This window comes from Nicotiana tomentosiformis, chromosome 1 (genome assembly GCF_000390325.3).
Source record: "Nicotiana tomentosiformis chromosome 1, ASM39032v3, whole genome shotgun sequence".
Lineage (NCBI taxonomy): Eukaryota > Viridiplantae > Streptophyta > Magnoliopsida > Solanales > Solanaceae > Nicotiana > Nicotiana tomentosiformis.
In genome coordinates, this window is record NC_090812.1 from 1,538,032 (window position 1) to 1,562,902 (window position 24,871).

General features: G+C 37.9%; 2 protein-coding genes across 2 annotated transcripts; one reads left to right on the forward strand and one right to left on the reverse strand.

The window, feature by feature from the left end:
* The first annotated feature begins 1,513 nt into the window (after window positions 1-1,513).
* On the forward strand, window positions 1,514-3,430 carry LOC104105710 (pathogenesis-related thaumatin-like protein 3.5). The gene is made up of 3 exons (XM_009614095.4): window positions 1,514-1,670; window positions 1,769-1,966; window positions 2,767-3,430. Exons 1-3 carry the CDS (start codon window positions 1,619-1,621, stop codon window positions 3,231-3,233), a joined length of 717 nt encoding a protein of 238 aa, XP_009612390.1. The 5' UTR covers window positions 1,514-1,618; the 3' UTR covers window positions 3,234-3,430.
* Window positions 3,431-4,410: 980 nt separating this feature from the next.
* LOC104105711 (ras-related protein RGP1-like) lies at window positions 4,411-8,423 on the reverse strand. The gene is made up of 2 exons (XM_009614096.4): window positions 7,842-8,423; window positions 4,411-5,292 (listed from the first exon to the last, which is right to left on the reverse strand). Exons 1-2 carry the CDS (start codon window positions 8,069-8,071, stop codon window positions 4,845-4,847), a joined length of 678 nt encoding a protein of 225 aa, XP_009612391.1. The 5' UTR covers window positions 8,072-8,423; the 3' UTR covers window positions 4,411-4,844.
* Window positions 8,424-24,871: the final 16,448 nt, after the last annotated feature.

Here is a 24,871-nt window from a genome sequence, read left to right on the forward strand (position 1 = left end):
TGAATTTAGTGTTCAATATTTCTATTACTGGTAACCTCTTGCAGATGCATAGGCTCATAACATGACCTTCTAGTTATAAAAAATACAATTATGGTCTAAACGAATTAAGGAGAGAAAAATAAAAAATGCAAAGACAAGCCATATGCTACTCATGTGCCAAATCGTTAAACAATGTGTCGAGTTTATACGGCACTTTGAACTTTGAACAAGTTGCTTCGAAAGATTAACTTATATATACTAATTGTGTAAAAATAAATTACACTATCTGTGTATTTTAATATATATTGTAGCATATGATATGTTTTATTTTTTAAGTTATCAATCTCACTTTTTATGAATAGTGTTAATTACCTATAATCATCTTTATGATTATACTCTTCTAGATATTATAATCATGTAAAAGAAATTTTATAGATAGTAGGATATTGATATTAAAATCTTCGTTCACCTCAGGGTTAGATAATTTCGTAAAGGAAACGAACTGGGTTTTTTGTGGCTACATATGGAGATATTAAATATTAATCTCCCGTGTTTGCATTTTTTCGTTGACCATTACTTTATGTTTTTGAGAGTGTCAATTTAATTAATTATTACAGTGACATTGGACAGGGATAAAACTGATCATTTTACACAAAACTAAAACTTATGAAATATATAAACCACAAGAAAAATATCATATTATACACACATACACTCTCTTCAAATCTTAGTGTTGTTACAATTCCATCGAGGTGCCAATTGTTTAACACGAACATTTGGCCATGAGAGGAGAAAGTTCAGCTGAAAGCTATGAGAAACGTAATGATGTGAAGTGATTACAACATGATTTTGCTGTTTCAGTATTTCAGGAATACAATATTTTTGGAGGGTTTTCTGTGACAAACGAAATGATTTTGACATCTTCAAATTATGTTATCTCCGTGAATTATAATTTACTTTTAACTAGTTCCATTTTACATGATATTGTTCTTTTTTTTAAAGATTAAAGATATATACTTTTCACCAAAATTTTAGTAACAATATTTTGTACTAACATAACATTGTTGAGTTTTATGAGCAAAAACTTTTCTTTGACATTGTTAATCGAGGTCCATAGAAGAAACAACATAATATCCACTCGGTATGATATAAACACAAAAGAAAAAGAAATCATTGATAACGTAAATCAAACAATTTTTTTTTAATTTCATCATATATAATATATACACCAAGGATGTTGAAACTAGAACGAGTCTAAAGCTAGGGGGAGAAACCAGCCTTAATTTTTTCCTTCATTTTCTCAAACCACCATCTATTTTTCATGACTACCCATTTCATTTAGGTAGAAAAATCATTGAAATTATAATTCTTCTATTTTTTTTTCAACCATTCTTTTCCTTTTTTCATAATTTACAATTAAAGATTTAATTTTAGGCATGTGAAGATAACCCTCCCTCTAATTCATTTATGATTGATAGATATTAATTGACCTTTCTCACATCAACCTTTCTCAACTTCCTCATAAATAGAGTATACAACTACTCCTAACTTCATCTCAACCTTATATATACACCATCAATTTCAAGATCCAAAAATCTAAAAAATCCTTGAACTCAAAAACAGTCAAAAGGAAATCAATATGGAACCACATTTCTTAGTTCTTATCCTTTATTTCCTTCTCTTTTTCATTGGTAAGTATTCTTTAACGCTCTATATATATATATAGTTCTTGTTTCTTAAAATGTAAATATACTATCTTCTCAATACTTATATATGATCTTACATACAGGTGGAGATGCTGCAGTTTTCACATTAAAAAACAAATGTAATATGAAAATATGGCCTGGAATTTTATCAGGAGGAGGTCATCCCTTACTAATGAATGGAGGTTTGCAGCTACAACCAAATGAGACTGCAGAAATCAAAGCACCTACTGGTTGGTCAGGTCGATTCTGGCCACGAAGCCAATGCAACTTTGACACCTCAGGTAAACACGAGTGACGATGACACCCTTTAGTAAGGGGTATCAAAATGATCGGAGGCGGAGTTAGGATTTGCACTTTATGGGTTCGAGATTATAATCCTTTTAAGTTACTGTGTTCTAAGTTAATAATTTATATATATTTATTAGATTTTTAGTATAAATACAGAGTTTGAACAAAAGCTAGTGGGTTCGACCGAACCCGCAACCAACGTTGTGGCTCCGCCCCTGGAAATGATATATGTGTGTGCGTGCGCGTGTGTGAAAGCACTTTCTAAATTTGAGCCAAATAATTATGTGAAAGCACTTTCTTATTTGACATGTGAATTGTTGGTCCCAATTACTAGAGGAAAGGTACAAATATGGAAGAAGAAATTAAAGGGAGATAGAAAAAGAAGGGCATTGCAGCTTTTATAGTGAGGGATCTGACTAATTAGAGAGGCATTTGACTAAGAGATGGAAAGAGTGAAAGACAAAATTGTTCATAGTTTTTACGTGCTAGGTTACTTTTAGAAAATGGAGAATTATACATGCGCTAAATTTTAGCTTTAGTGCTAGTTTGATATCTTTATACTCTTAGATTTCTATCATTTTGTTTCGACTTTGTTTTATCATGTTCTTGTTACTACTTGTTGTCATTACTTCTTTTCATTCTTTCTTTAATTGAGGGTCTATTGGAAACAATCTTTTTGCCCTTCCAGGGTAGGGGTAAGGCTGCGTACATTTTACCCTCCTCACACCCCACTTGTGAAAATTCACTGGGCATATTATTGTTGTTGTTGTAAATTCTGTGTACGCCACTGCAGGTAAAGGGACATGTGCCACTGCAGATTGCGGCGGAGTACTCGAATGCAATGGTGCAGGTGGCAACCCACCTGCCTCACTTGCAGAGTTCACCCTTGATAGTCCTATGGATTTCTATGATGTTAGTTTTGTGGATGGTTTCAATATCCCCATATCAATTTACCCTTTAGGTGGATCTGGGAATTGTTCAAATGTCCAGTGTGTTTCAGACTTGAACTTACAATGTCCTCCTGAATTACAAGTGAAAACAAATAATGATACAGTCATTGCATGTAAAAGTGCATGCCTTGCTTTTAATAAACCAGAGTATTGTTGCACTGAGGAATTCAATGATCCCAACATATGCAAACCTACAAAGTACTCAGAAATTTTCAAGAAGGCTTGTCCAGATGCTTATAGTTATCCTTATGATGATGCAACAAGTACTTTTACCTGTAAGGGAGCTGATTACCTCATCTCATTCTGTTGACAATCTATATCAAGTCAATTTATTTATGTATTTATTATTAAAATTTTCTGAAAAGTTTGTGGATTCAAAATATACCCTATTGGTAGGGCAATATATGGATGAATTAATGAATTATGGGTAGTAGTAATAATGAATACATGAAAATCTTGTGGGTTCACAAGTGGAATGAGAAAATCATATTCCTGTTGTTTTGTATACAGATTCATCGTTAAAAAAATATTTTAGTTTATAATAGTATTTACGTATACCAGTTTGATCAAAATGATGGAGTGTATAATGAAGTATAAAATGAAGTTTTCATTCTGTGTCATAACTGAAAGCCACTATTTGTTTTTGCAAGGATTATCCTTCTTTTGTTCAAAGACTGGAAAACTAAAAAAATTTAGAATTATTTGGGTGGCTAAGAAGGTCAATCAGTTTAGGTATATGACAACTTTGCACTCAAAATGGTGTTGTGGAAGCAAATTCATTAGTCTGCCTTTTCTATTCCAACAAATAGGTATTGATTATTGACATATCAACAGATGTTCATTCTGCTCAACTGTGTAGTCATTTCCACATCGACTCATCAAGTTACATTACAAGTTGGGCTAAGCCTAAACTTGGCTAGAGGCAATGACCCGCCCACCTAACTGAACCAAATACAAGCCCAAGTTTATCGAATGGGCCGCCCTCAAGTTCAATGCGGCAAAGTGCACAAATTTTCATTTTTAAGACCGATATTTAAAGAATAGTCAAAATTTACAAAGTATTTTTAAAAAGTTTAGCTATCTTATAATCAAATTTCAAACCTCGGGTCTGAAAATTTCAATCGTGGGGCTGAAGTTTCAAAGAAGTTTAAACTGTCAAATTTAATTTTGGCAGATCAAAATTCAAACATTCTATAGCAGTTTAAAATTTCATACCCTAAGTTCTGAAGCAGAAGGGTCTGAAATTTTCTAAACTTTAGTTTTTAAAAACTTACTATAGCTAATTTAATTCCGTCATTTAAACACCGTATCTAAAAGTCATCATCTCTCCCAGCACTCCCTCTTCCCTATTCAAATGATGCCAATTATAGCGAAAAAAATGACAGGAGTCTCCAAGGCAGGGAAGTAGTAATGCATGGAATAACTGCAGGAAGTCAAGATGTATACACTTACTATAGAGAAGTAAGAAAAAGATTTCCAGTGCTCCCTTAAGAAAGTGAAAGGACGCGTGTACTTTAATTGATCAGTATGTAATGTTTTTGGTTCGTTTTCAACTGCAAGTTACAATTTCAGGTATCAGGAAGTAAAAGCAAGAAAGAAACACAATCTTATGTGATTATGATACACAATGGAACACATCAAACTTATATCCCCTCAGAAGACAATGCCATACTTGTAAGCTCGTGAAAACCTACATGAAGAATGAAAACTATCTAATTCTACTGTAGCAATACTGTTCCAACTCAGGGATCAGTACATCTCTCTTGCTCATCAGTCCCACATGAAGGGAAAGAAAAGTATAAATGTCACAGAAAAAAGGGAACCAGACATCAAGAAGTGGAAGCCGTTGAGAGCTACAAGTGACCAAAAAAACTGATTACCTGATAATACCCACATATAAACCTCCTGGAAAAGATCAATCCTATGAAGATCTGCAACAGCTGTATGAGCTCCCACTTGGTACAGGTTCTTGGCCAGGAACAACAATTTCCTTTCCCCTGAGGAGAGCTGAACTCCCAGCTGAGTCTGCCTCATTGGCAACAAGGGATTTCTTGCTCACAACTCTATATATCTCCGTCAAGACATTAACAAACGCTGTCTCAACATTTGTTGCTTCTAGGGCCGATGTTTCAATAAAGAATAGGTTCTCCTTCTCAGCAAACTCTTTGGCATCCTCAGTAGGTACAGCACGAAGACTAACCAGGTCAGTCTTGTTGCCTACAAGCATGATGACAATGTTCTTATCAGCATGGCCCCGCAGTTCCTCCAACCACCTAGCAACATGATCAAAGGATTGACGTTTGGTGATGTCATAGACCAGCATTGCTCCAACAGCACCTCGATAGTATGCACTTGTTACTGCCCTATATCTGGAGCCACACACCAAACATAAGTTTTGAGACCCAAAAGGGCACATAGAGCATCTGGAAAATAGCAGCCATTTTCTTGCGACAGGCACAAGCATAATCATGCATGACCATAATAATGCACGTATATAGAACAACTACTAAGTTATGCAGAGGACATCTTTTTATATTATTAATAGGTAAAGGGTGTCCCACATCTGATTAGTAGTTACCAGACTATGTCGAATTGTCAACTATCATTTAGAGGAATACATTGTGCTTCAGTTTTTTTTCCTTTTTGCAACTCTTTCCTCACTTCACATTCATGTTTGGTATCAAAGCATTTCTACGGGCATTCAGTCATCAATCACCACACATATTGCCTTTGGGACTCTTAATTTCTCTCCTGAGGGGGGCATAACCTATAATCAAATGGTTAACAAGAAAACACCCAGAGGGATCATAGTCCAGATTTTTAAACTGCACCAAGCATAAGTGTTTAGTACATTCAGTTCAGCTCTCTACATTCCTGAATTCAGTATGAGATTGCAGTTATATTAAAGTTTTATATCTTCGGCTGCATATTGAAATTCCATTTTCTTTCTTTTCTTTCTTAGGAGGGTACTCATTTCACACACGAATACAAAACCTACAAACAGGACTGAACTTCTTAAGCATTCTGATGTTCATTGCACTTGACTGGTCTCACAAAGAAATATCTTCCAGTCTTCCACATATGGTTGTATTATCTTTTCTTCTTTTTTTTATGAAAAAAAAATTGATTTTTAGACATTCTACACCAGATGTCATGTATTCACAGCCCCTCAAGGCACAAATACATTCTCTCCTTTCGAGGTGATATGGAATGCTGATAACAATGATACCTGCAGCTATCCTGTAGTCCTAAAAAGAAAAGGGAAGTAGAAGTTATAACTACCATTTTCCCCAGAATCAAAGTTGGATTGTGTCACTGTGGTTATATTTAATTATGCATGGAGTTGTCGTTCAGTACCAGCACAGATTGTCTTTAGCTACAGTCCATTTACCTGACTTACGAATGCAAAACTTATAATCCAGGGGAAGGAGTTCCCAGGATGACATTAAATTATGTGAGAATTTTAGGTAGCCCAAACACCTGCCCACTCTGTGTTTGGAAAAGAAACCTACTAATAGCTACCTTTTAGAGAAATTTATGAAGTTCATAAATCTAAAACCAGGGCAGCAGAAACTGAGAACTTAAAATAACCAAAGAAAATGGTAAAGAACTTGACAACAACCAAATTAAACAAGTCAAAGAAATAAAAAAGGAATTCTTGCCTCAACTCCATAAAGATGGAGATGGCAATGAAGGTAATGATATATATGCTCTTAATTTAATAGCTATGGCCATTCTTGACGGCCATTCTTGACTATAGCCATTCTTGACATCCAAGAACTTGATAAAGAGGGATATAACTCATATAAGTTGGTTTTTGTGTGCAAGAAATCAGTGAAGATGTGAATGACTTGCTAACTAGAATTTCAAGCAACTAATGCTTACATTAAGGTAGGTTGTCTACATCACACCCCGGACCCTGCGTGAACGCGGGATGCCTTGTGCATCGGACAGCCGCAAATTGTGGAGTAATTTGGAATATGTTGGGTATCGAAAGATTAGTGCCATATTTTGTTATAAGTTTGCTACTAAGTTAGGTATTCAGAAGAAAAAGGAGGATGAGTAGAGCGGAGGAAATGGTTCCTTTGGCACTCACTTGGAAGATTTAGAAAGCAAGGAAGAAAATACCTGTTGAAGAGGTTGAAAACTCTTTTGTACATAATAGAGGATCATTTATGTTTCCGGACTTATCAAAAAAGAGGATCATTTACGTTTTATGTAGAAATTTCTCGAAAACCTATGAAATTCCAATTAGTATAGATGATTGGGACCTTTTTGTAGAGGATCACATTTTTATCTAGATCCTCTACTCTTGCATGTCATTTTATATGGAGTTATCCCCAATTAAATCAATAAAATGCACCCTTTATCAACATAAGAACTAAATTTGGAAGGTAAATCAAACTACGGATTGATACAAAATGAGTAAGAAAAAGATAATAAAGAATCAAATGACCCAACGCAGAATATGAGGCGAAGCATTAGATGTATTAAAAAGGGGCACTCCTTTACAATCTCAAACAATGCTAATCTAATTGGGGTCAATTATATGATTCCTCAATATCGACAATTCCGAGCTAAATGGGACTAAGTAATCATTTTGCTCAATTTGAACCCGTTTCATTCCAATACTCCATATTTTGGGGTTCACAGTTACTTGTATATCCCTTCTAAAAGACAAAGTTCTTATCAAATAGAGAAACATATCTGATCATAGCTCGAAAAGAACACATCTAAGTGAACATATCAGAATACAGTCTTTTAAGTCTCTGTATAGCATAACAGAACCGTTTGATCAAACCCATATCAAACAAATACCAATTATATAATTCACAGATCAAAAGTCGACAATTTGGAATAAATCACTATCACCGCGAAATATTAACAGATCTTACACAGATATGAAGTTCAAAATTACCTTTCTTGACCAGCAGTGTCCCAAATTTGAGCCTTGACAGTCTTATGATCGATATCTAAAGTCCTCGTCTGGAATTCAACACCGATGGTGGCCTTAGAATCAAGATTAAACTCATTCCTCGAAAACCGGGCCAATAGCTGCGATTTCCCAACCGCAGAATCCCCGATCAGCACCACCTTGAACACGTAATCTATCTTCTGATTGAAATCCCCTCCATACAACTTCGACATCTTCCTAAGCTTCCACTATTCTTTATTGTAAACAAACCCGATCGATCAAATCGATCGGTTAAAATGAACTCGCAGTGCTATTTCATAAACTTAAGACGTTCAATTTGTCGATTTAATATACAGACAAAACAGAGAGACAATCGAAGTTCGGGGGGTTAGGGTTTAATGGAAAATGGGAAAGAAATGAAAATGCAAGTTGTAAAGGGGTTTATATATAGATTTTTGACTGAGTAAATTAATCAATAGTTGGGAAAGGCCATATAGGCAAAGGGAATCGGCTGTTCGGTGGTTGTCAGGTTGGAGGGAATGAACCGCGTCCTCCACAATCATTAACGGCTTCGCGCCTCCCCTCTAACTATTTTTTAATTTTCTTTTCCCAACTACCTATTTCTTTAAGGAGCAAGTACTTTGTTTCCAAATTTTTTATTGTATATATATAAGTAAAATTATATATATAACCTTGCGGTCCGGTCACGTATAATGGGAGCTTAGTGTACCGGACTGATAGATGATTGAATTTTCTTAACATGATTCAAGAGTTCTTCATATGTTTATTATTTTAGTTTTTGAATCTTCTTAGCAAAAAATTTATTATCGTTATTGTGTGAAGAAGGACAAAATAACACACAGAAAGTAACTAAATATATGAAAATTAGATGAAAAAACAAGAAAATTAAGTAGGAGAAAAAAGTTAGTACTATCAATCAGAATAATGCAAAATCTAGTGTTAGGAGTAGAATTATAAAGAGCTTACTAATGAGTTTAAAAAAAAACACTCGTTGCATTAATAAGCGTGTAATCTAACATATCTTTCCAATTATTTTTTTGTGGATTAGTTATTTTATTTTATTAAGAACTAAACAAGCAGATTCAATTGACACAAATAGCATGACTGCAAGAGCATATTAAACAAGCATAATATAGAAGGCAGATTTCTCTACGTGCTAAAACATTCATTTTTGCTTGTCCGCAAACGATCCATTTTTGTTTTGTACTTCAAATTTGAAGTTCTTGAAGCTAAAGAAATAACCTAGGTTAATCATGCACTTTTTTTCCAATCAAATAACTAGAATTTTATCTCTTTACTGAATAGTAGTATAATACTATTAGTTTTCATAACCAGCTTGTGTCACGACCCAAAATCCCACTAGTCGTGATGACACCTAACACAACCCGTTAGGTAAGCCAATTTCCAACAATCCAATTCCAATGAAATTAATTAAAAGAAAATATGTAAAACCAATACATCTCCCCAAGAACTGGTAGTACAAATCATGAGCTTCTAAGAATAGAGTGTACAAAGCGGAAATGAAATAAATACGTAGTCTGTTTGAATAATACATAAACAGAGCTTTTATAAATCTGAGGCTACCCTGAACAAGAGGCAGCTACAACAGGAACGCAGGTACATCTTCAGATCCCGCAACCTTCGAGCACAGTAACAACAGCAGCCAACATCTGCACGAAATGTGCAGAAGTGTAGTATCAGTACAACTGACCCCATGTATTGAGTAAGTAACAAACTTAGCCGTAGGTTGAAAGTAGTGACGAGCTTCTACCAAGGTCGGGTCCAAAGCCACTAATCCACAACAGTTAATAACGACATAAAGCAAATAATACCAGAAGTAACTCAGAGATAAATGCTCAGCCACATTGTGATTTCAGAAATAATAGTTCTTCCTTTCAAGTACATCAGTGAAAATCCAAATCTTTTGCCAAAGTTACCAAAAATGTGAATAAGTTTGAAAACAGATTTTTTTCCAAAATTCTTTCAATAATAAATAAAATATCTCATTTTCTTTCCAGATAACCAGTGTAAAACAAATGCATCACTATGCCCATATATCAACATGTGTGAGAAATCATGAACAATGTGATACCGTACAGCATGCGAAAAACACATCTTTATGCATATATGTCATGTGTGCATGGCAATGCAATATATCTCAGAGATTGTACTTATGTACTCACACTCTCAGAATACTCAATCTCACTGTCTCGCATTCTGTCTCACTGTGCTCAGCACACTCAATCACTCAGCGCTATACAATACCTGCTACGGTGTGCAGTCCGATCCCTGTTTATAGTCGATTGCGCTCACTGGGGGTGTACAGACTCATGAGGAGCTCCTACAGCCCAAGCGCTATAAGCACGGATAACTCACGTGCTGCACGGACAACTCATGTGCCATAATATAAATATCTGAATCCGCACAACCAACTCACGTGCTGCACGACCAACTGACGTGCAATAATAATATAAGGATCCGCACGGCTAACTCACGTATTGCACGGCCAACTCACGTGCAATAATAATCCAATAAGGCCTGCTGCAGGCGGGTAGCCTCGATCCATATAATAGTAATAATATATGTAAAGCCAATATGGCCTGCTGCGGCGTGCAGCCCAATCCCCAAAAAAATATCCTCACAATCAGGCCCTCGGCCTCCCTCAGTCATCAATCTCTCTAGTCTCTCTCTCATGGGCTCACAATGTCATGAGAGTAGCCCAAATATGATGATATGATGTATCAATAAATAACAACAGAGAATGAGATATGATATGTAATGAAATGAATATGACTGAGTATGAATTTTCAACATAACCAATAATTCACAGCAATATAACCTCTATGGGTCCCAATAATACTGGCACATAGCATCAACATAATTTTTAATATGCTTTTCAGCTAAATTTCTTTAACACATAAAATCGCATGGAAAATGCCAAGATTATTTAACTACAAAATTCCACAGAAATAATTATGTCACAATTTCTATAGTGCACGCCCACACGCCCGTCACCTAGCATGTGCGTCACCTCCCAACAATTCACATAATACATATATTCAGGGTTCATACCCTCAGCTCCAAGATTAGAAGAGTTACTTAGCTCGAACAAGCCAAATCCAATGTCGAGCAAGCTAAGCAATGCTCCAGAAATTTCATTCTGCGCGTATAGCTTCCAAACGGCTCAAATCTAGTCACAATTAATTTGATTCATCCCACAAAATTTATTGGAATTAACTTCATAAGAAAATGCTAATTTTTCATAAAAAATCGAATTTTAGCTCAAAAATTGCCTGTGGGGCCCACATCTCGGAACTCGACAAAAGTTACAAAATTCAAAAATCCATTCAACCACGAGTCTAACCATACTAATTTTATCAAAATCCGACTCCAACCCGACCCTCAAATCTTCAATTTAAACTAAGAGGGGTTTCAAACTTTTCCAACTTAATTCGCCAATTAAATGATAAAAATAACCATGGATTCGGGTAATTTAACCAATATTGAGTTAAGAACACTTACCCCGTCGTTTCCTCTAAAAATCACACAAAAATCGCCTCAAACCGAGCTCCAAATCGTCAAAAACTGAAAATGGGACGAAGTCCCATTTTCAGAACTTAAACTCACTGCCCAGGCTTTTCTTCTTCGTGAACGCGGTCAGTGCCTCGCATCCGCGAAGCACAAAATAGCTCCCGTCCAAATTCTTCCTTCGCGAACGCGACATCACCCTCGCGTTCGCGAAGCACGAAATGCCTCTGCCTCAATGCCTCCTACGCGAACGCGATGCTTCGTTCCCCCTCACTACGCGAATGCGACACCCCCGACGCGAACACGTAGACCAATTGCCTGGGGTCCTCAGCTGCTTCCTCTCTTCTTCGTGAACGAGTAACACCTCTCGTGTTCGCGATGTACACCCAGTCCACCCTTCACGAACGCGTTCTTCTCTTCGCGAACACGAAGAGCAAATATTGCCAGCCTCTCAGTTCCTCTTCGCGAACGCGATGAAGGAAACCAGATGGTGCATCAGAAAAATTTCAGCAGAGTTCCAAGTCCATCATCCAACCCGTTAACCATTTGAAACTCACCCGAGCCCCTCGGGACCTCAACCAAATATACCAACAAGTCCTAAAATATCATACGAACTTAGTCGAACCCTCAAATCACCTAAAACAATGCTAAAACCATGAATTATACCCCAATTCAAGCCTAATGAACTTTGAAATTTCTAATTTCTACAATCGACTCTAGACTTCAAATCACGTCCGATTTCTAATTTCTACCCCAATACAAATCACGTTCGATTGAACTCAAATTTTGCACACAAGTCATAAATGACATAACATAGGTATTTCAATTTTCAGAATCGGATTCCGACCCCGATATCAAAAAGTCAACCCCCTGGTCAAACTTCTTAAAAATTAAACTTTCGGCATTTCAAGCCTAATTCTTCTACGAACCTCCAAATAATATTTCGGACTCGCTCCTAAGCCCAAAAGCGCCATACTGAGCTATTGGAATCATCAAAATTCGAATTTGAGGTCATTTACACATAAGTCCGTATCCGGTCACTATTTTAACTTAAGCTTTAAACCTTGGAACTAAGTGTTCCAATTCATTCCAAAACTTTACTGGACCTGAACCAATTACTCCGACAATTCACACAACAATTGTAAGGTACAATTTGAGCAGTAAATGGGGAAACGGGGTTGTAATACTCAAAACGACTGATCGGGTCGTTACAGCTTGGTTCCTATCACCAAAAATCTAACATTTAGAATGCACATCAAAAGCCGGTGGTGCTCATTGATGTGGAATTGTTGGAATTGTTGTTACTCAATATAGATATATCAAAATATGCTCTAATATTATTTGAAGTTCGACTCAGACGGAAAATGAAGAAAAAGAATCATATTTTGATGATCAATACTTCTATTACAAGTTGTAAACATCCTAAATCGAATTGGATTTGAAAAAATATAATTAAGGTTAGAGAGAGAGAAAATATTTCGACCAAAGAAAATATCCAGCGACGCATTCTTATTTACATCCGGTCCGATTACAACTAATAATTATTATGTTAAAATTAGAAAACAAGCCTAAAATATATACAACTGATATGTGACTATCTACAAATAATATAAAATTGGATCATGCCTTCAAAGCTTCTTGTTTGGACCTGAAGCTAAGTAGTTAGATATTCCACCACCTCCACCCCCTCAAGTTGGAGGGGGAAGACACCTTCAATTTGGACAAAAAGAGTAGTGAAACACTACAGTCAATGGCTTGGTAAAGATGTCTGCAAGCAAAGTGGAAGTGGACACATGGAACAACTGGATCAAACTCTCTGCTAACTTCTTCGGGATAAAGTGGCCGTCCACCTCTGTGTTTAGTTAGCTCATAAAAAACTGGGTTCTTAGCAATGTGTATTGCAGCCTAATTATCATAAAAAGTAGAAACAAGATGAGAAACATCAACAAAAATGTCAGTCAATACTCAGCTTCAGTAAAAGAAAGGAAAACAACTAGTTGTGTTTTGGACTTCAAGACCATCAAACAGTCACCAAAAAAGACATAAAAACCTGACACAGATCTGCGTGTATCAAGGAAAGCTACATAGTTACTATCAAGATAAGCTGTAAGAGTGGAGCCAGGAGAGTTAGAGCAAAATAGTCCAACATCAATGATACCCTTCAGATACCCCAACATGTGTAAAGTAGCAGACATATGAGGCAGTCGAAGTGTTTGTAAAAATTGACTCAAGTGTTGCACACTAAAGCAGAGATCAGGTCTGGTATGAGTCGAAAACAACAGTTTTCCAATCAAACTCTTGTGTCTCTCGGGCTGTGGTAACAACTCCCCAAAAATAGCCTTCAATTTAGAGTTCAAATCTAACTAGGAGAAGTGGTGATCTCAATGCCCAGAAAGTAATGTAGAAGACCCAGTTCTTTGATCTTGAAATCACTATCCAAAAACTGCTTTAAGGTTGAAATCTCAACAAAATTGTCCCATGTCAAGATGATATCATTTTGTCACGACCCCAAATTCCCTCCGTAGGATATCGTGATGGCACCTAGTCTCTAAGACTAGGTAAGCCTATCAATACAGAATAATAATAAATATCTGAAATAAATAAACTATAATTCAAACAATTTCAACTCCCAAAATCCGGTAGAAATAAGTCACAAGTTTCTAAGAATTTATTCTCTATGTCTCTATACATCAGAGTCTAAAGCAAATAAGGAAGACAACATAGTAAGATAGAAGGGGACTTCGGAGTCTGCGGACGCTGGCAAATATACCTCGAAGTCTCCTCGTACAGCTAGTTTACTGATGCTTGGTCTGATAAGATGTATCTGGATCTGCACAAAAAAGATGTGCAGAAGCGTAGTATGAGTACACTACAGCGGTACCCAGTAAGTGCCAAGCCTAACCTCGGTAGAGTAGTGACGAGGTTAGGTCAGGCCCTACTGGAGAATAAATAATGGCATGGTAAAATATTTAAACAATATTATAAGATAAATGACAATGAAAATGAATCAAGTAGTATATCACATTTAATCACATCAAATAATGGAAAAGAATTCCTCGTGGAAACAAAACAAAATTCTTTTCAACTTTAAGAAAATCACAACAATAATCAAAGGCAATTGCGACCATAAATCAATATCAACAAGGGCACTCCCGAGGTACCGCCTCGTAGTCCCAAATCATAAACAAATTCACAATATTTCATTTCCTTATCTCATCGCGGGAGCCTTCACAATTTATTTTAAAGAAAATATTTTTTCCGAAATAGCATCCCGTGTTGTAGCCATCCCTATCACACTGCATGACTTCTAGTAGTCCCCTCTACTAGCCACGCGTATCAAGCCACCCTTATCTCACTGCATGCATTTCAATACCCAGACCGTATACCACCGCATGCGTATCAATATCACAATATATCATAATTTGTACCTCAGGTGCTCAAATAATTTAACTTTCCAAAATAATTTAACAACAATATTTTTCTATAATAAAGAGCTCACGGCTCATGTCAAAATAATTCAACAATAATATTTTTCTACAATAAAGAGCTCACGGCTCATTTAAAAATAATTTAACAATAATATTTTTTCACAATAAAGAGCTCACTGCTCCATCACAATGAGTACGAAAATCTTACAAAAATATTCAGGAGTAAATAATTCAGAAAAATAATATTTCAAAATTTTTAATACATTTCTTCAATATCAAGTTTTAAAAAATATCAAATACTTCATATTAATAATATTTAATTTAAAGAAAATCAACCTTCAAATAATGCACAGAATAAAAGAAACCAAGTTCTAACTAAACAGATAAAACAATTAGCAGGAAAAGGTCAAGCAAATTTAAAATATAAATATTAAATCAATAGTGAAGAATATAACAAAATGAAATAATTTAATTAATGCGCAACAGTGATTTACACAATTTAAAATATAATCTTTCACATTTAGCCCGTGTACACACTCGTCATCTCGTGTATACGACTTTTCACACATTACAATTATCAATCCTAGGGGGAATTTCCCCCACACAAGGTTAGACAAGTCACTTACCTCCACTTGCTCCAATTTAACCAAGTATTATGCTTTTTCCTCGATGTTTCGACTCCGATCAACTCGTATCTAGTCATAATTAATTCGATACAGTCAACAAAAATTATAGTAATCAATTTCATAAGAAAATATTACATTTTTCAATAAAATCTAAAATTAGCTCAAAATTTGCTCGTGGGACCCACATCTCGGAATCTGGCGAAACTTACAAAATCCGACAACCCATTCAATTACGAGTCCACCCATACCAATTTTACCAAATTCCGATAACAACTCGACTTCCAAATCTTAATTTTTTATTTTTTTTGAAGATTTTGCAAAAATCTTGATTTTTCTTCCATAAATTCACGGATTCATGATGTAAATGAGTATGGAATCATGAAATATAATCAATATAGGATAAGGAACACTTACCCCAATATTTTTCCGTGAAAATCGCCCAAGAACCGTGCTCCAAAAATCCAAAACGAAATGAAGGAAATGACCATTTTTGGTCTTAAGTTTCTGCTCATCCGTTACTAAAAGTCCATTTTCCGTCACTAAAAGTTCACAAGAACTTACTTGTACCAGCCTTCCTTCAATCAATCATAACTTTATGTACAAATGTACAAATGTCCAAATGATGAATGGTTTAACTTTCTGGAAACTAGAATCAAACGACTACAATTTTTGCATGTTTTGAAAATTTTCTGATTCCTTATAAATTGCGAGATATAAGCTTCTAAAGTCGGCTCCACGCATCAGAAATTTCTGGTAAACTTTCTAGCGAAACTACTCTACCAGCCTTTATTCAATCCATCATAACTTTCTGTACAAATGTACAAATAATGAATGGTTTAACTTTCTGAAAACTAGAATCAAACGACTACAACTTTCATGTTTTGAAAATTTTCCGATTCCTTATGAATTGCGAGATATAAGCTTCCAAAGTTGGCTCCACGTACCAGAAATTTCTGTCAAAATTTCTGCAACAACAATTTCCAGCAACCCTCTTTGTCCGAAATTCATTCCGTTTATCTTCCGAAATCCACCCGAGACCCTCGGGACCTTAGCCAATTATTCCAACATGTCCCAAAATACAATGCGAACTTAGTTGAGGCTTCAAACCACATCAAACAACATCAAAACGACAAATCGCACCTCAAATCAAAATCTATGAACTTTGAACTTTCAAACTCTATATCTTGTGCCGAAACACATCAAATCAATTCGGAATGACTTCAAATTTTGCACACAAGTCATAAATGACATAACAAACCTATTCTAATTTCCAGAATCAGATTCCGATCTCGATATCAAAAGGTCAACCCCTGATCAAACTTCCCAAAAATTTAACTTTTGGCATTTCAAGTCTAATTCCACTACGGACTTTCAAATAAAATTTCGATCATGCTCCTAAGTCCAAAACCACCATACGGAGCTGTTCGAATCATCAAAATTCTATTCCGAGGTCGTTTGCACATAATTTGACATGTGGTCACTATTTGAACTTAAACTTTTAATTATTTTATCAAAATTCCATATCTCGGGCTAGGGACCTCGAAATTTGATTCCGGGTATACGCCTAAGTCCCAAATCACGATACAGACCTACCAGAACTGTCAAAACACTAATCCAAGTCCGTTTGCTCAAAATATTGACCAAAGTCAACTCAGTTGAGTTTTAAAGCTCTAATTCATATTTTAATCCATTTTTCACCTGAAAACTTTTCGAAAAAATTTTACGGACTGCGCACACAAGTCGAGGAATCCCATGTACTCAATAAGTAATAAGATTAACCTTTGGGCCGAAAGTAGTGACGAGCTCCACAGGTACAGTCCAATATAGAAATAACAGTACATAAACGTAGGCATGCTTTCAAGTTCAACAGTTAACTCAGTACAAATAAAATAGATCAATTCTGAATGATAATAGGAATGTGACATCTCTATATCTACACGCCAATGTACATGTTGTATGTGATGCACCTCTGTGGAAAACCTCGTACACTCACAAATCTCAAAATACTCAATTACTCTGTATTGTATATGGCCAATCCAGCCTAGGGAAGATCCATCCCGTGTATATACACATCAACTGAAAATCAGTCAATCGGTATTGCATAAGGTCAATCCAGCCTAGGGGAAGATCCATCCCCAGATATAAATGATTCGGATAAGATCCATGTCCAAGGAAGATCCATGCCTCAATATAAATGAACCGCGCTCACTGTGGGGGGTGCAGACTCCGGAGGGGCTCCTTCAGCCCAAGCACTTTAATAGCCAGATCCAGGCATAAATAAATAAAATATGATGCGGTGTGCAGTCCGATCCCATATAATATCACTCAAAATCTACAGTCTCTCGGACTCTCAATGACATGAAAATCAACCCGACATGATGATATGGTGTATCAATGAATGACAACAGAGACTGAGATATGATATGCATATGATGAATGTAACTGAGTACAAAATTACAATTCAAACAAATAAATCTATAGCAACACGATCATGTGGGTCCCAAAATATCGGCACATAGCCTAAACATGATCTTTAACATGAGTCTCAACTCAATTTCCTCTAATACGTGGAGGATATGCAAATAATGACATGATTCTCTAATTATACAACTCCACAGAATTTATTTAAGTCACAATTTCAGTTTAGAAGTGTTACTTACCCCAAACCGTGTAATTCTTTACTCCAATATGCCTTTGCCTCGCGAATCGGCCTCCGAACGCCTCGAATCTAGTCACAATTAATTCGATTCAGTCAACACAAACTATAAGAATTAATTCCATATGAAAAATACTAATTTTTCAACAAAATTCGAAGTTCCACTGAAAAATTATCAGTGGGATCCACGTCTCGGAACCCGACAAAAGTTACAAAATATGAACGCTCATTCAACCACGAGTCCAACCATACCAAATTTACTAAATTTTGACATCAACTCGACCTTCAAATCCTCAAATCTTATTTTCAAATCCCTAGGCCCAAATCCTCGAATTACACCTCAAAAATATGTAATCTAGTCGGAATAATCGATGATAATTCAATATTGTTGACTAACAATGATCATAAGTGACTTACCTCAAGCTTTACCATGAATTCTCGCTCAAAATTCGCCTTAACCCGTGTTGGAAATGTCCAAAACTGAGAAAATACCGGACCCCTCTGTCTTTGTACACTGCCCGGTGCTTTCGCACTTGCGGCCCTTTTAATCGCTTATGCTGTCTTGTCCCTCGCACCTGCGGACCTGCCGCTTCTGCGGAGTCCCATGTGCGACATTTCTATCGCTTATGCGAAGCCAACTCCCCTTCCCTTTCTCCGCTTCTGCGATCGTCCCATCGCAAGTGCGACCCGCTTCTAAAGTCTATCTGCCCGCTTCTGCGACCACTGCCCTCCTTAGACTAGGCCGTATCTGCGACCATTTTGTCACTTCTGCTGTCGCGCACCTGCGACCAATTCCATCGCAGGTGCGATTGCACAAGAACTTGAAAATTTCCAGAATTGTTCTAAGTCCAAATTTGATTCGTTAACCATCCGAAACTCACCCGAGGCCCCCGAGACCTCAACCAAATACACCAACAAGTCTTAAAATATCATACGAACTTAGTCGAATCATTAAATCATATCAAACAACGCTAAAAACATGAATCATACCCCAATTCAAGCTTAATGAAACTAAAAAATTTCAACTTCTACATTTGATGCCGAAACCTATCAAATCAAGTCCGATTGGCCTCAAATTTTTCACATAAGTCATAAATGACATAACAGACCTATGAAAATTTGCAGAACTGAATTACGACCCCGATATCAAAAAGTCAACAAAACTTAAATTTTCTATTTTCACTATTTCAAGCCTAATTTAACTACGGACTTCAAAAAAAAAATTCGGACACACTCTTAAGTCTAAAATCACCATAAGGAGTTATTTGAATCATCAAAACTCTATTCCGGGGTCGTTTACACAAAAGTCAACATCCGGTCAACCTTTTCAACTTTAAGTTTTCATCCTTGAGACCAAGTGTCTTAATTCATTCCGAAACCTCACCGGACCCGAACCAATTACCCCGACAAGTCACATAACAGTTGTAAAGTATAAAATGAACAGTAAATAGAGGAACAGGGCTGTAATACTCAAAACGACCGGCTGGGTCGTTACATTCTCCCCCTCTTAAACAAATGTTCATCCTCGAATGGGTTTAGAATCATACGTGGAGTCTCAAATAGGTGTGGATATTTGCTCCGCATCTCCCGCTCAATCTCCCAGGTATCTTCTCTGACTGGCTGGCCTCTCAACTGCACTTTCACTGAAGCTATGTTCTTTGATCTCAACTTTCGAACCTACCAGTCCAAAATGGCCACCGGCTCCACATCATAAGTCAAATTCCCGTCCAACTGAACCGTACTGAAATGCAAAACATGAGACGGATCTCTAACATATTTCCGGAGCATGGATACATGAAACACTGGATGAACACCCGATAGACTAGGCAGCAATGCAAGTTCATAAGCTACCTCTCCAATCTTCTTAAGTATTTCAAAAGGTCCAATATACCGAGGACTCAACTTGCCTTCTTATCGAATCTCATAACACCTTTCATAGGTGAAACTCAGAGTAGTACCTTCTCTCCTACCATGTAAGTAACATCGCGAACCTTCCGGTCGGCATAACGCTTCTGTCTAGACTGCGCCGTGCGAAGTTGATCCTGAATCAATTTAGTCTTTTCTAAAGCATCCTGAACTAAATCAGTACCCAATATCCTAGCCTCACCCGGTTCAAACCAACCCACCAGAGACCGATACCGTTTCCCATATAAAGCCTCATACGAAGCCATCTGAATGCTCGATTGGTAGCTGTTATTATAGGCAAACTCTGCAAGTGGCAGAAACCGATCCCAATAACCCCCAAAATTTATAACACAAGCGCGTAACATATCTTCCAATATCTGAATAGTGCGCTCGGACTGTCCGTCCGTCTGAGGGTGAAATGATGTACTTAACTATACCTGTGTACCTAATTCTCGCTGCACTACTCTCCACAATTATGATGTAAACTACATGCCCCGATATGAAATGATGGACACTGGCACACCGTGAAGGAGAACAATCTCGCGGATATAAATCTCAGGTAACCGCTCCGAAGAGTAAGTAGTCCCAACTAGAATAAAATGCGCAGACTTGGTCAACCGATCCACAATTACCCAAACAATATCAAACTCCCTCAAAGTCCATGAGAGTCCAACTATGAAGTCCATGGTAATACGCTCTCACTTCCACTCCAGAATTTCAAGTCTCTGATGCTCGTACTTCACATGGTGATAATTTAAACACCGAGCTACAAACCCCACTATATCTTTCTTCATTCTTCTCCACCAATAGTGTTATCTCATGTACTGATACATCTTTGCGTCACTCGAATGAATGGAATACCGCGAACTGTGGACTTCTTTAAGAATTAACTCACGCAACCCATCTACATTTGGCACACAAATTCGACCTTGCATCCTCAATATCCCATTATCTCCAATAGTAACATCTTCGACATGGCCGTGCTGAACTGAGTCCTTCAGGACAAGCAAATGGGATCATCATACTGGCGCTCTCTGATGCGGTCATATCAGAAAGACCTAGAAATCACACAAGCTAGAACCCGACTGGGCTCCGAAACATCTAATCTCACGAACTAGTTAGCCAAGGCCTGAACATCAACTGCCAGAGGCCTCTCACTAACAGGAATGAATACAAGGCTACCCATACTCACTGCATTTCTACTCAAGGCATCAGATACCATATTGGCCTTCCCGGGATGATACAAAATAGTAATATCATAGTCCTTTAGCAGCTCCAACCATCTCCGCTGCCATAAATTTAGATCCTTCTGTTTGAATAAGTGTTGAAGCCTCTGATGATCTGTAAATACCTCACAAGACACACCATAGAGATAGTGCCTCCAAATCTTCAATGCATGAACAATGACTGCCAACTCTAAATCACGAACATGGTAGTTCTTTTCATGTGGCTTCAACTGGCGCAAAGCATAAGTAATCACTCTATCCTCGTGTAATAAGACACACCTAATACCAATCCGAGAAGTATCACAATACACTGTATAAGGGCCTAAAGTTGAAGGTAAAACTAGAACTGGAGTTGTGGTCAAGGCAGTCTTGAGCTTCTGAAAGCTCTCCTCACACTCATCCGACCACCTGAATGGAGCACCCTTCTGGTCAATTTAGTCATAGGCACCGCAATAGACGAGAAGCCCTCCACAAAGCGACGATAATACCCGACCAAGCAGAGAAAACTCTGAATCTCAGTAGCTGAAGATGGCCTGTCCAACTCTGAGCTGCATCTATCTTCTTTAGATCCACCTTAATTCCCTCACTAGACACTATGTGTCCCAAGAATGCCACCGAACTAATCCAGAACTCACACTTAGAGAATTTGGCATAAAGTTTTTCCTCCCTCAGCCTCTGTAATACAATACTCAAGTGATGTGCATGTTCCTCCTAGCTACGTGAGTACACCAGGATATCATCAATAAATACTACGACAAACAAATCAAGATACGGATAGAATACACTATTCATCAAGTGCATAAATGTTGTTGGGGCATTGGTCAGCCCAAAAGACATCACGAAAAATTCATAATGACCATAACGGGTCCTGAATGCCGTCTTTAGAATATCTAAATCCCGAATCTTCAACTGATGATACCTAGACCTCAAATCAATCTTAGAGAACACCCTCTCTCCCTGAAGCTGGTCAAATAAATCATCAATACGAGGCAAATGATACTTGTTCTTGATTGTAACTTTGTTCAACTGCTTGTAATCGATGCACATATGCATAGTACCATCTTTATTTTTTACAAACAGAACCGGTGCACCCCAAGATGACACACTAGGCATAATAAACGCCTTATTAAAAAGTTCCTGAAGTTGTTCTTTCAATTCCTCCAACTCAGCTGGTGTCATACGATACGGAGGAATAGAAATGGGCTGAGTGCCCGACACCAAGTCAATACCAAAATCAATATCCCTGTCGGGTGGCATACCAAGCAGGTCTGTAGGAAATACATCCAAAAAGTCTCGCACTACCGGTACAAAATCAATGGTAGAAGTGTCTGTATCAACATCTCTCACAAAGGAAAAATTTGACAAACACCCCTTCCCAACAATCTGTTAGGCATGCAAGTAAGAAATTACCCTGCTGGGAACATAATCTAGAGAATCTCTCCACTCGACTTTTAGCAATCTCGGTATCTCTAACGTCATAGTTTTTGCGTGACAGACCAGAATAGCATGACATGGAAACAACCAATTCATACCCAAGATCACATCTAAATCAACCATACTAAGTAATAAGAGATCAACTATAGTCTTCAATCCCCCAATAGTTACCACACACGACCGATACACATGGTCCACAATAATAGTATCGCCCACCGGCGTAGACATATGAACAGGTGAAACTAAGGACTCACATGGCATATCCAGATAACGAGCAAAATATGATGATACATACGAATATGTGGAACTAGGGTCCAATAATATAGAAGCTTCCCTATGGCATACTAAGACAATACCTATGATCACTACATCAGAAGCAATGGCATCTGGACTGGAAGGAATAGCATAGAATCGGGCCCGACCTCTACCTGATCGGCCTTCCCCTCTTGGGTGACCCCTAGCTAACTGAGCCCCACCTCGAGCTGGTTGGGCGGGTGGTGAAGCAACTGGTGCTGAAGTCGTAGCCTGACTCCTCTACTGAGTTGAACCTCCCGTAAGGCGGGGGCAATATCTTTTTATATGATCCAAATCTCCACACTTAAAACAACCATTCTCTGAAAATGTTGGCAAGTACTGAGGTGGACCTCGAGAACCAGAATAACTACCAGAAGAACCTGGTACAGATGAAACCTGAACCGATGGTGCACAAGATAAACTCTGTGCTAGAAGTGCACTAAGAGAAGACTGACTCTATCAACCATTGTATGAACCATGGTTAGTTGATGCGCCACGATGAGTTGGATGAGCCATCTGAGTGGGCTTATAAGGACGACCCCTGCTGTGATAGGGCTGTCCCCTAGAAGGAACACCGCTGGAATTACCCGGACCACGAGACCTTTTGGCCTCCCTCTCCTCAAGTTCCTGAATACGGACCATCTCTAGCCGTCGAGCACTATCAACCACCTCGTCGAATTTAGCACCTGCTATATTTCCCAAAGTCATAACAAAACGGAACTGATGATTGAGGCCATTAATGAACCTCCTGATCTTCTCCCTCTCAGTGGGAACCAACCAAACTGCATGATGAGCCAATTCGGAAAATCGCATCTCATACTGAGTCACAGACAGGTTCTCCTGACGTAAATACTTGAACTGTCTGCGCAGTTCCTCTTTGCGGGTCTGTGGCACAAGATTCTCCAGGAATAATACGGAGAACTCCTTCCATGAAAGTGGTGCTGCACCAACTGGTCTGCTCCTCCCATAAGTCTCCCACCATCTGAAGGCTGCTCCAATCAGCTGAAAAGTAGTAAATAAGACCCCACTGGTCTCCAGAATACCCGTTGGCATCTGTCCAAGAAATCCTGAGCATCCCCTGACTCAATTCCATTGAAAGTTGGAGGATGGAGTCTCCCAAACCTCTCTAATCTCCTCTCATCTTCGTCATTCATAATAGGACCCATTTGGGCCTGAGCAGTTGCAACCGAATGGACTGGTAGTGCCCCAAGTATCAGAAGTCCATGCATGTTCTAGAGTACGGGCGACAGGGGTATGAATACCTCCCCCGTCTTAAGAAGTGGTTGGTGCGGCCTGAGCCGAAACCACCTGAGCAAGGCCAGTGCAAACAGTTGGTATATGTGCTAGATCCTCCTGAAGGCCTAGAATCATAATAAGCACAGCTGGTGCCTGAGCTGGACCCGCATGCTTAACCATATCTGGAACCTTATCCTGAGCTGGAGCAACTGGTGGTTCTACAGGTGCTGGAGCAACTGGTGGTTCTACAGGTGCTGCTCCAACTGCTGCACGAGCTACACCTCGACCTCTAACTGGTGACTGACCGTACGATCCGGTAGTATGTGTCCTTACCATCTATGAGAGAATAAAATAACATAAATTTAGTTTTCGGAATCAACAAGTTTGCACGACCGAATACAAGAAAGTGAAATTTTCCTTAGGGTTCGGCAGCCTCTCGAAGATAAGTACAGACGTCTCCATACTGATCCGCGAGACTCTACTAAACCTGCTCATGACTCGTGAGACCTATATAACCTAGGCTCTAATACCAACTTATCACGACCTAAAATCACACATGACGTAATGATGTCTATCTTAATACTAGGCAAGCCGACAACCTCAATAAACTATAAATTTCCTTAAGTTCAAAAATATATTACATAAATTTAATAGAAAACCCCCACACATTCTAATATAA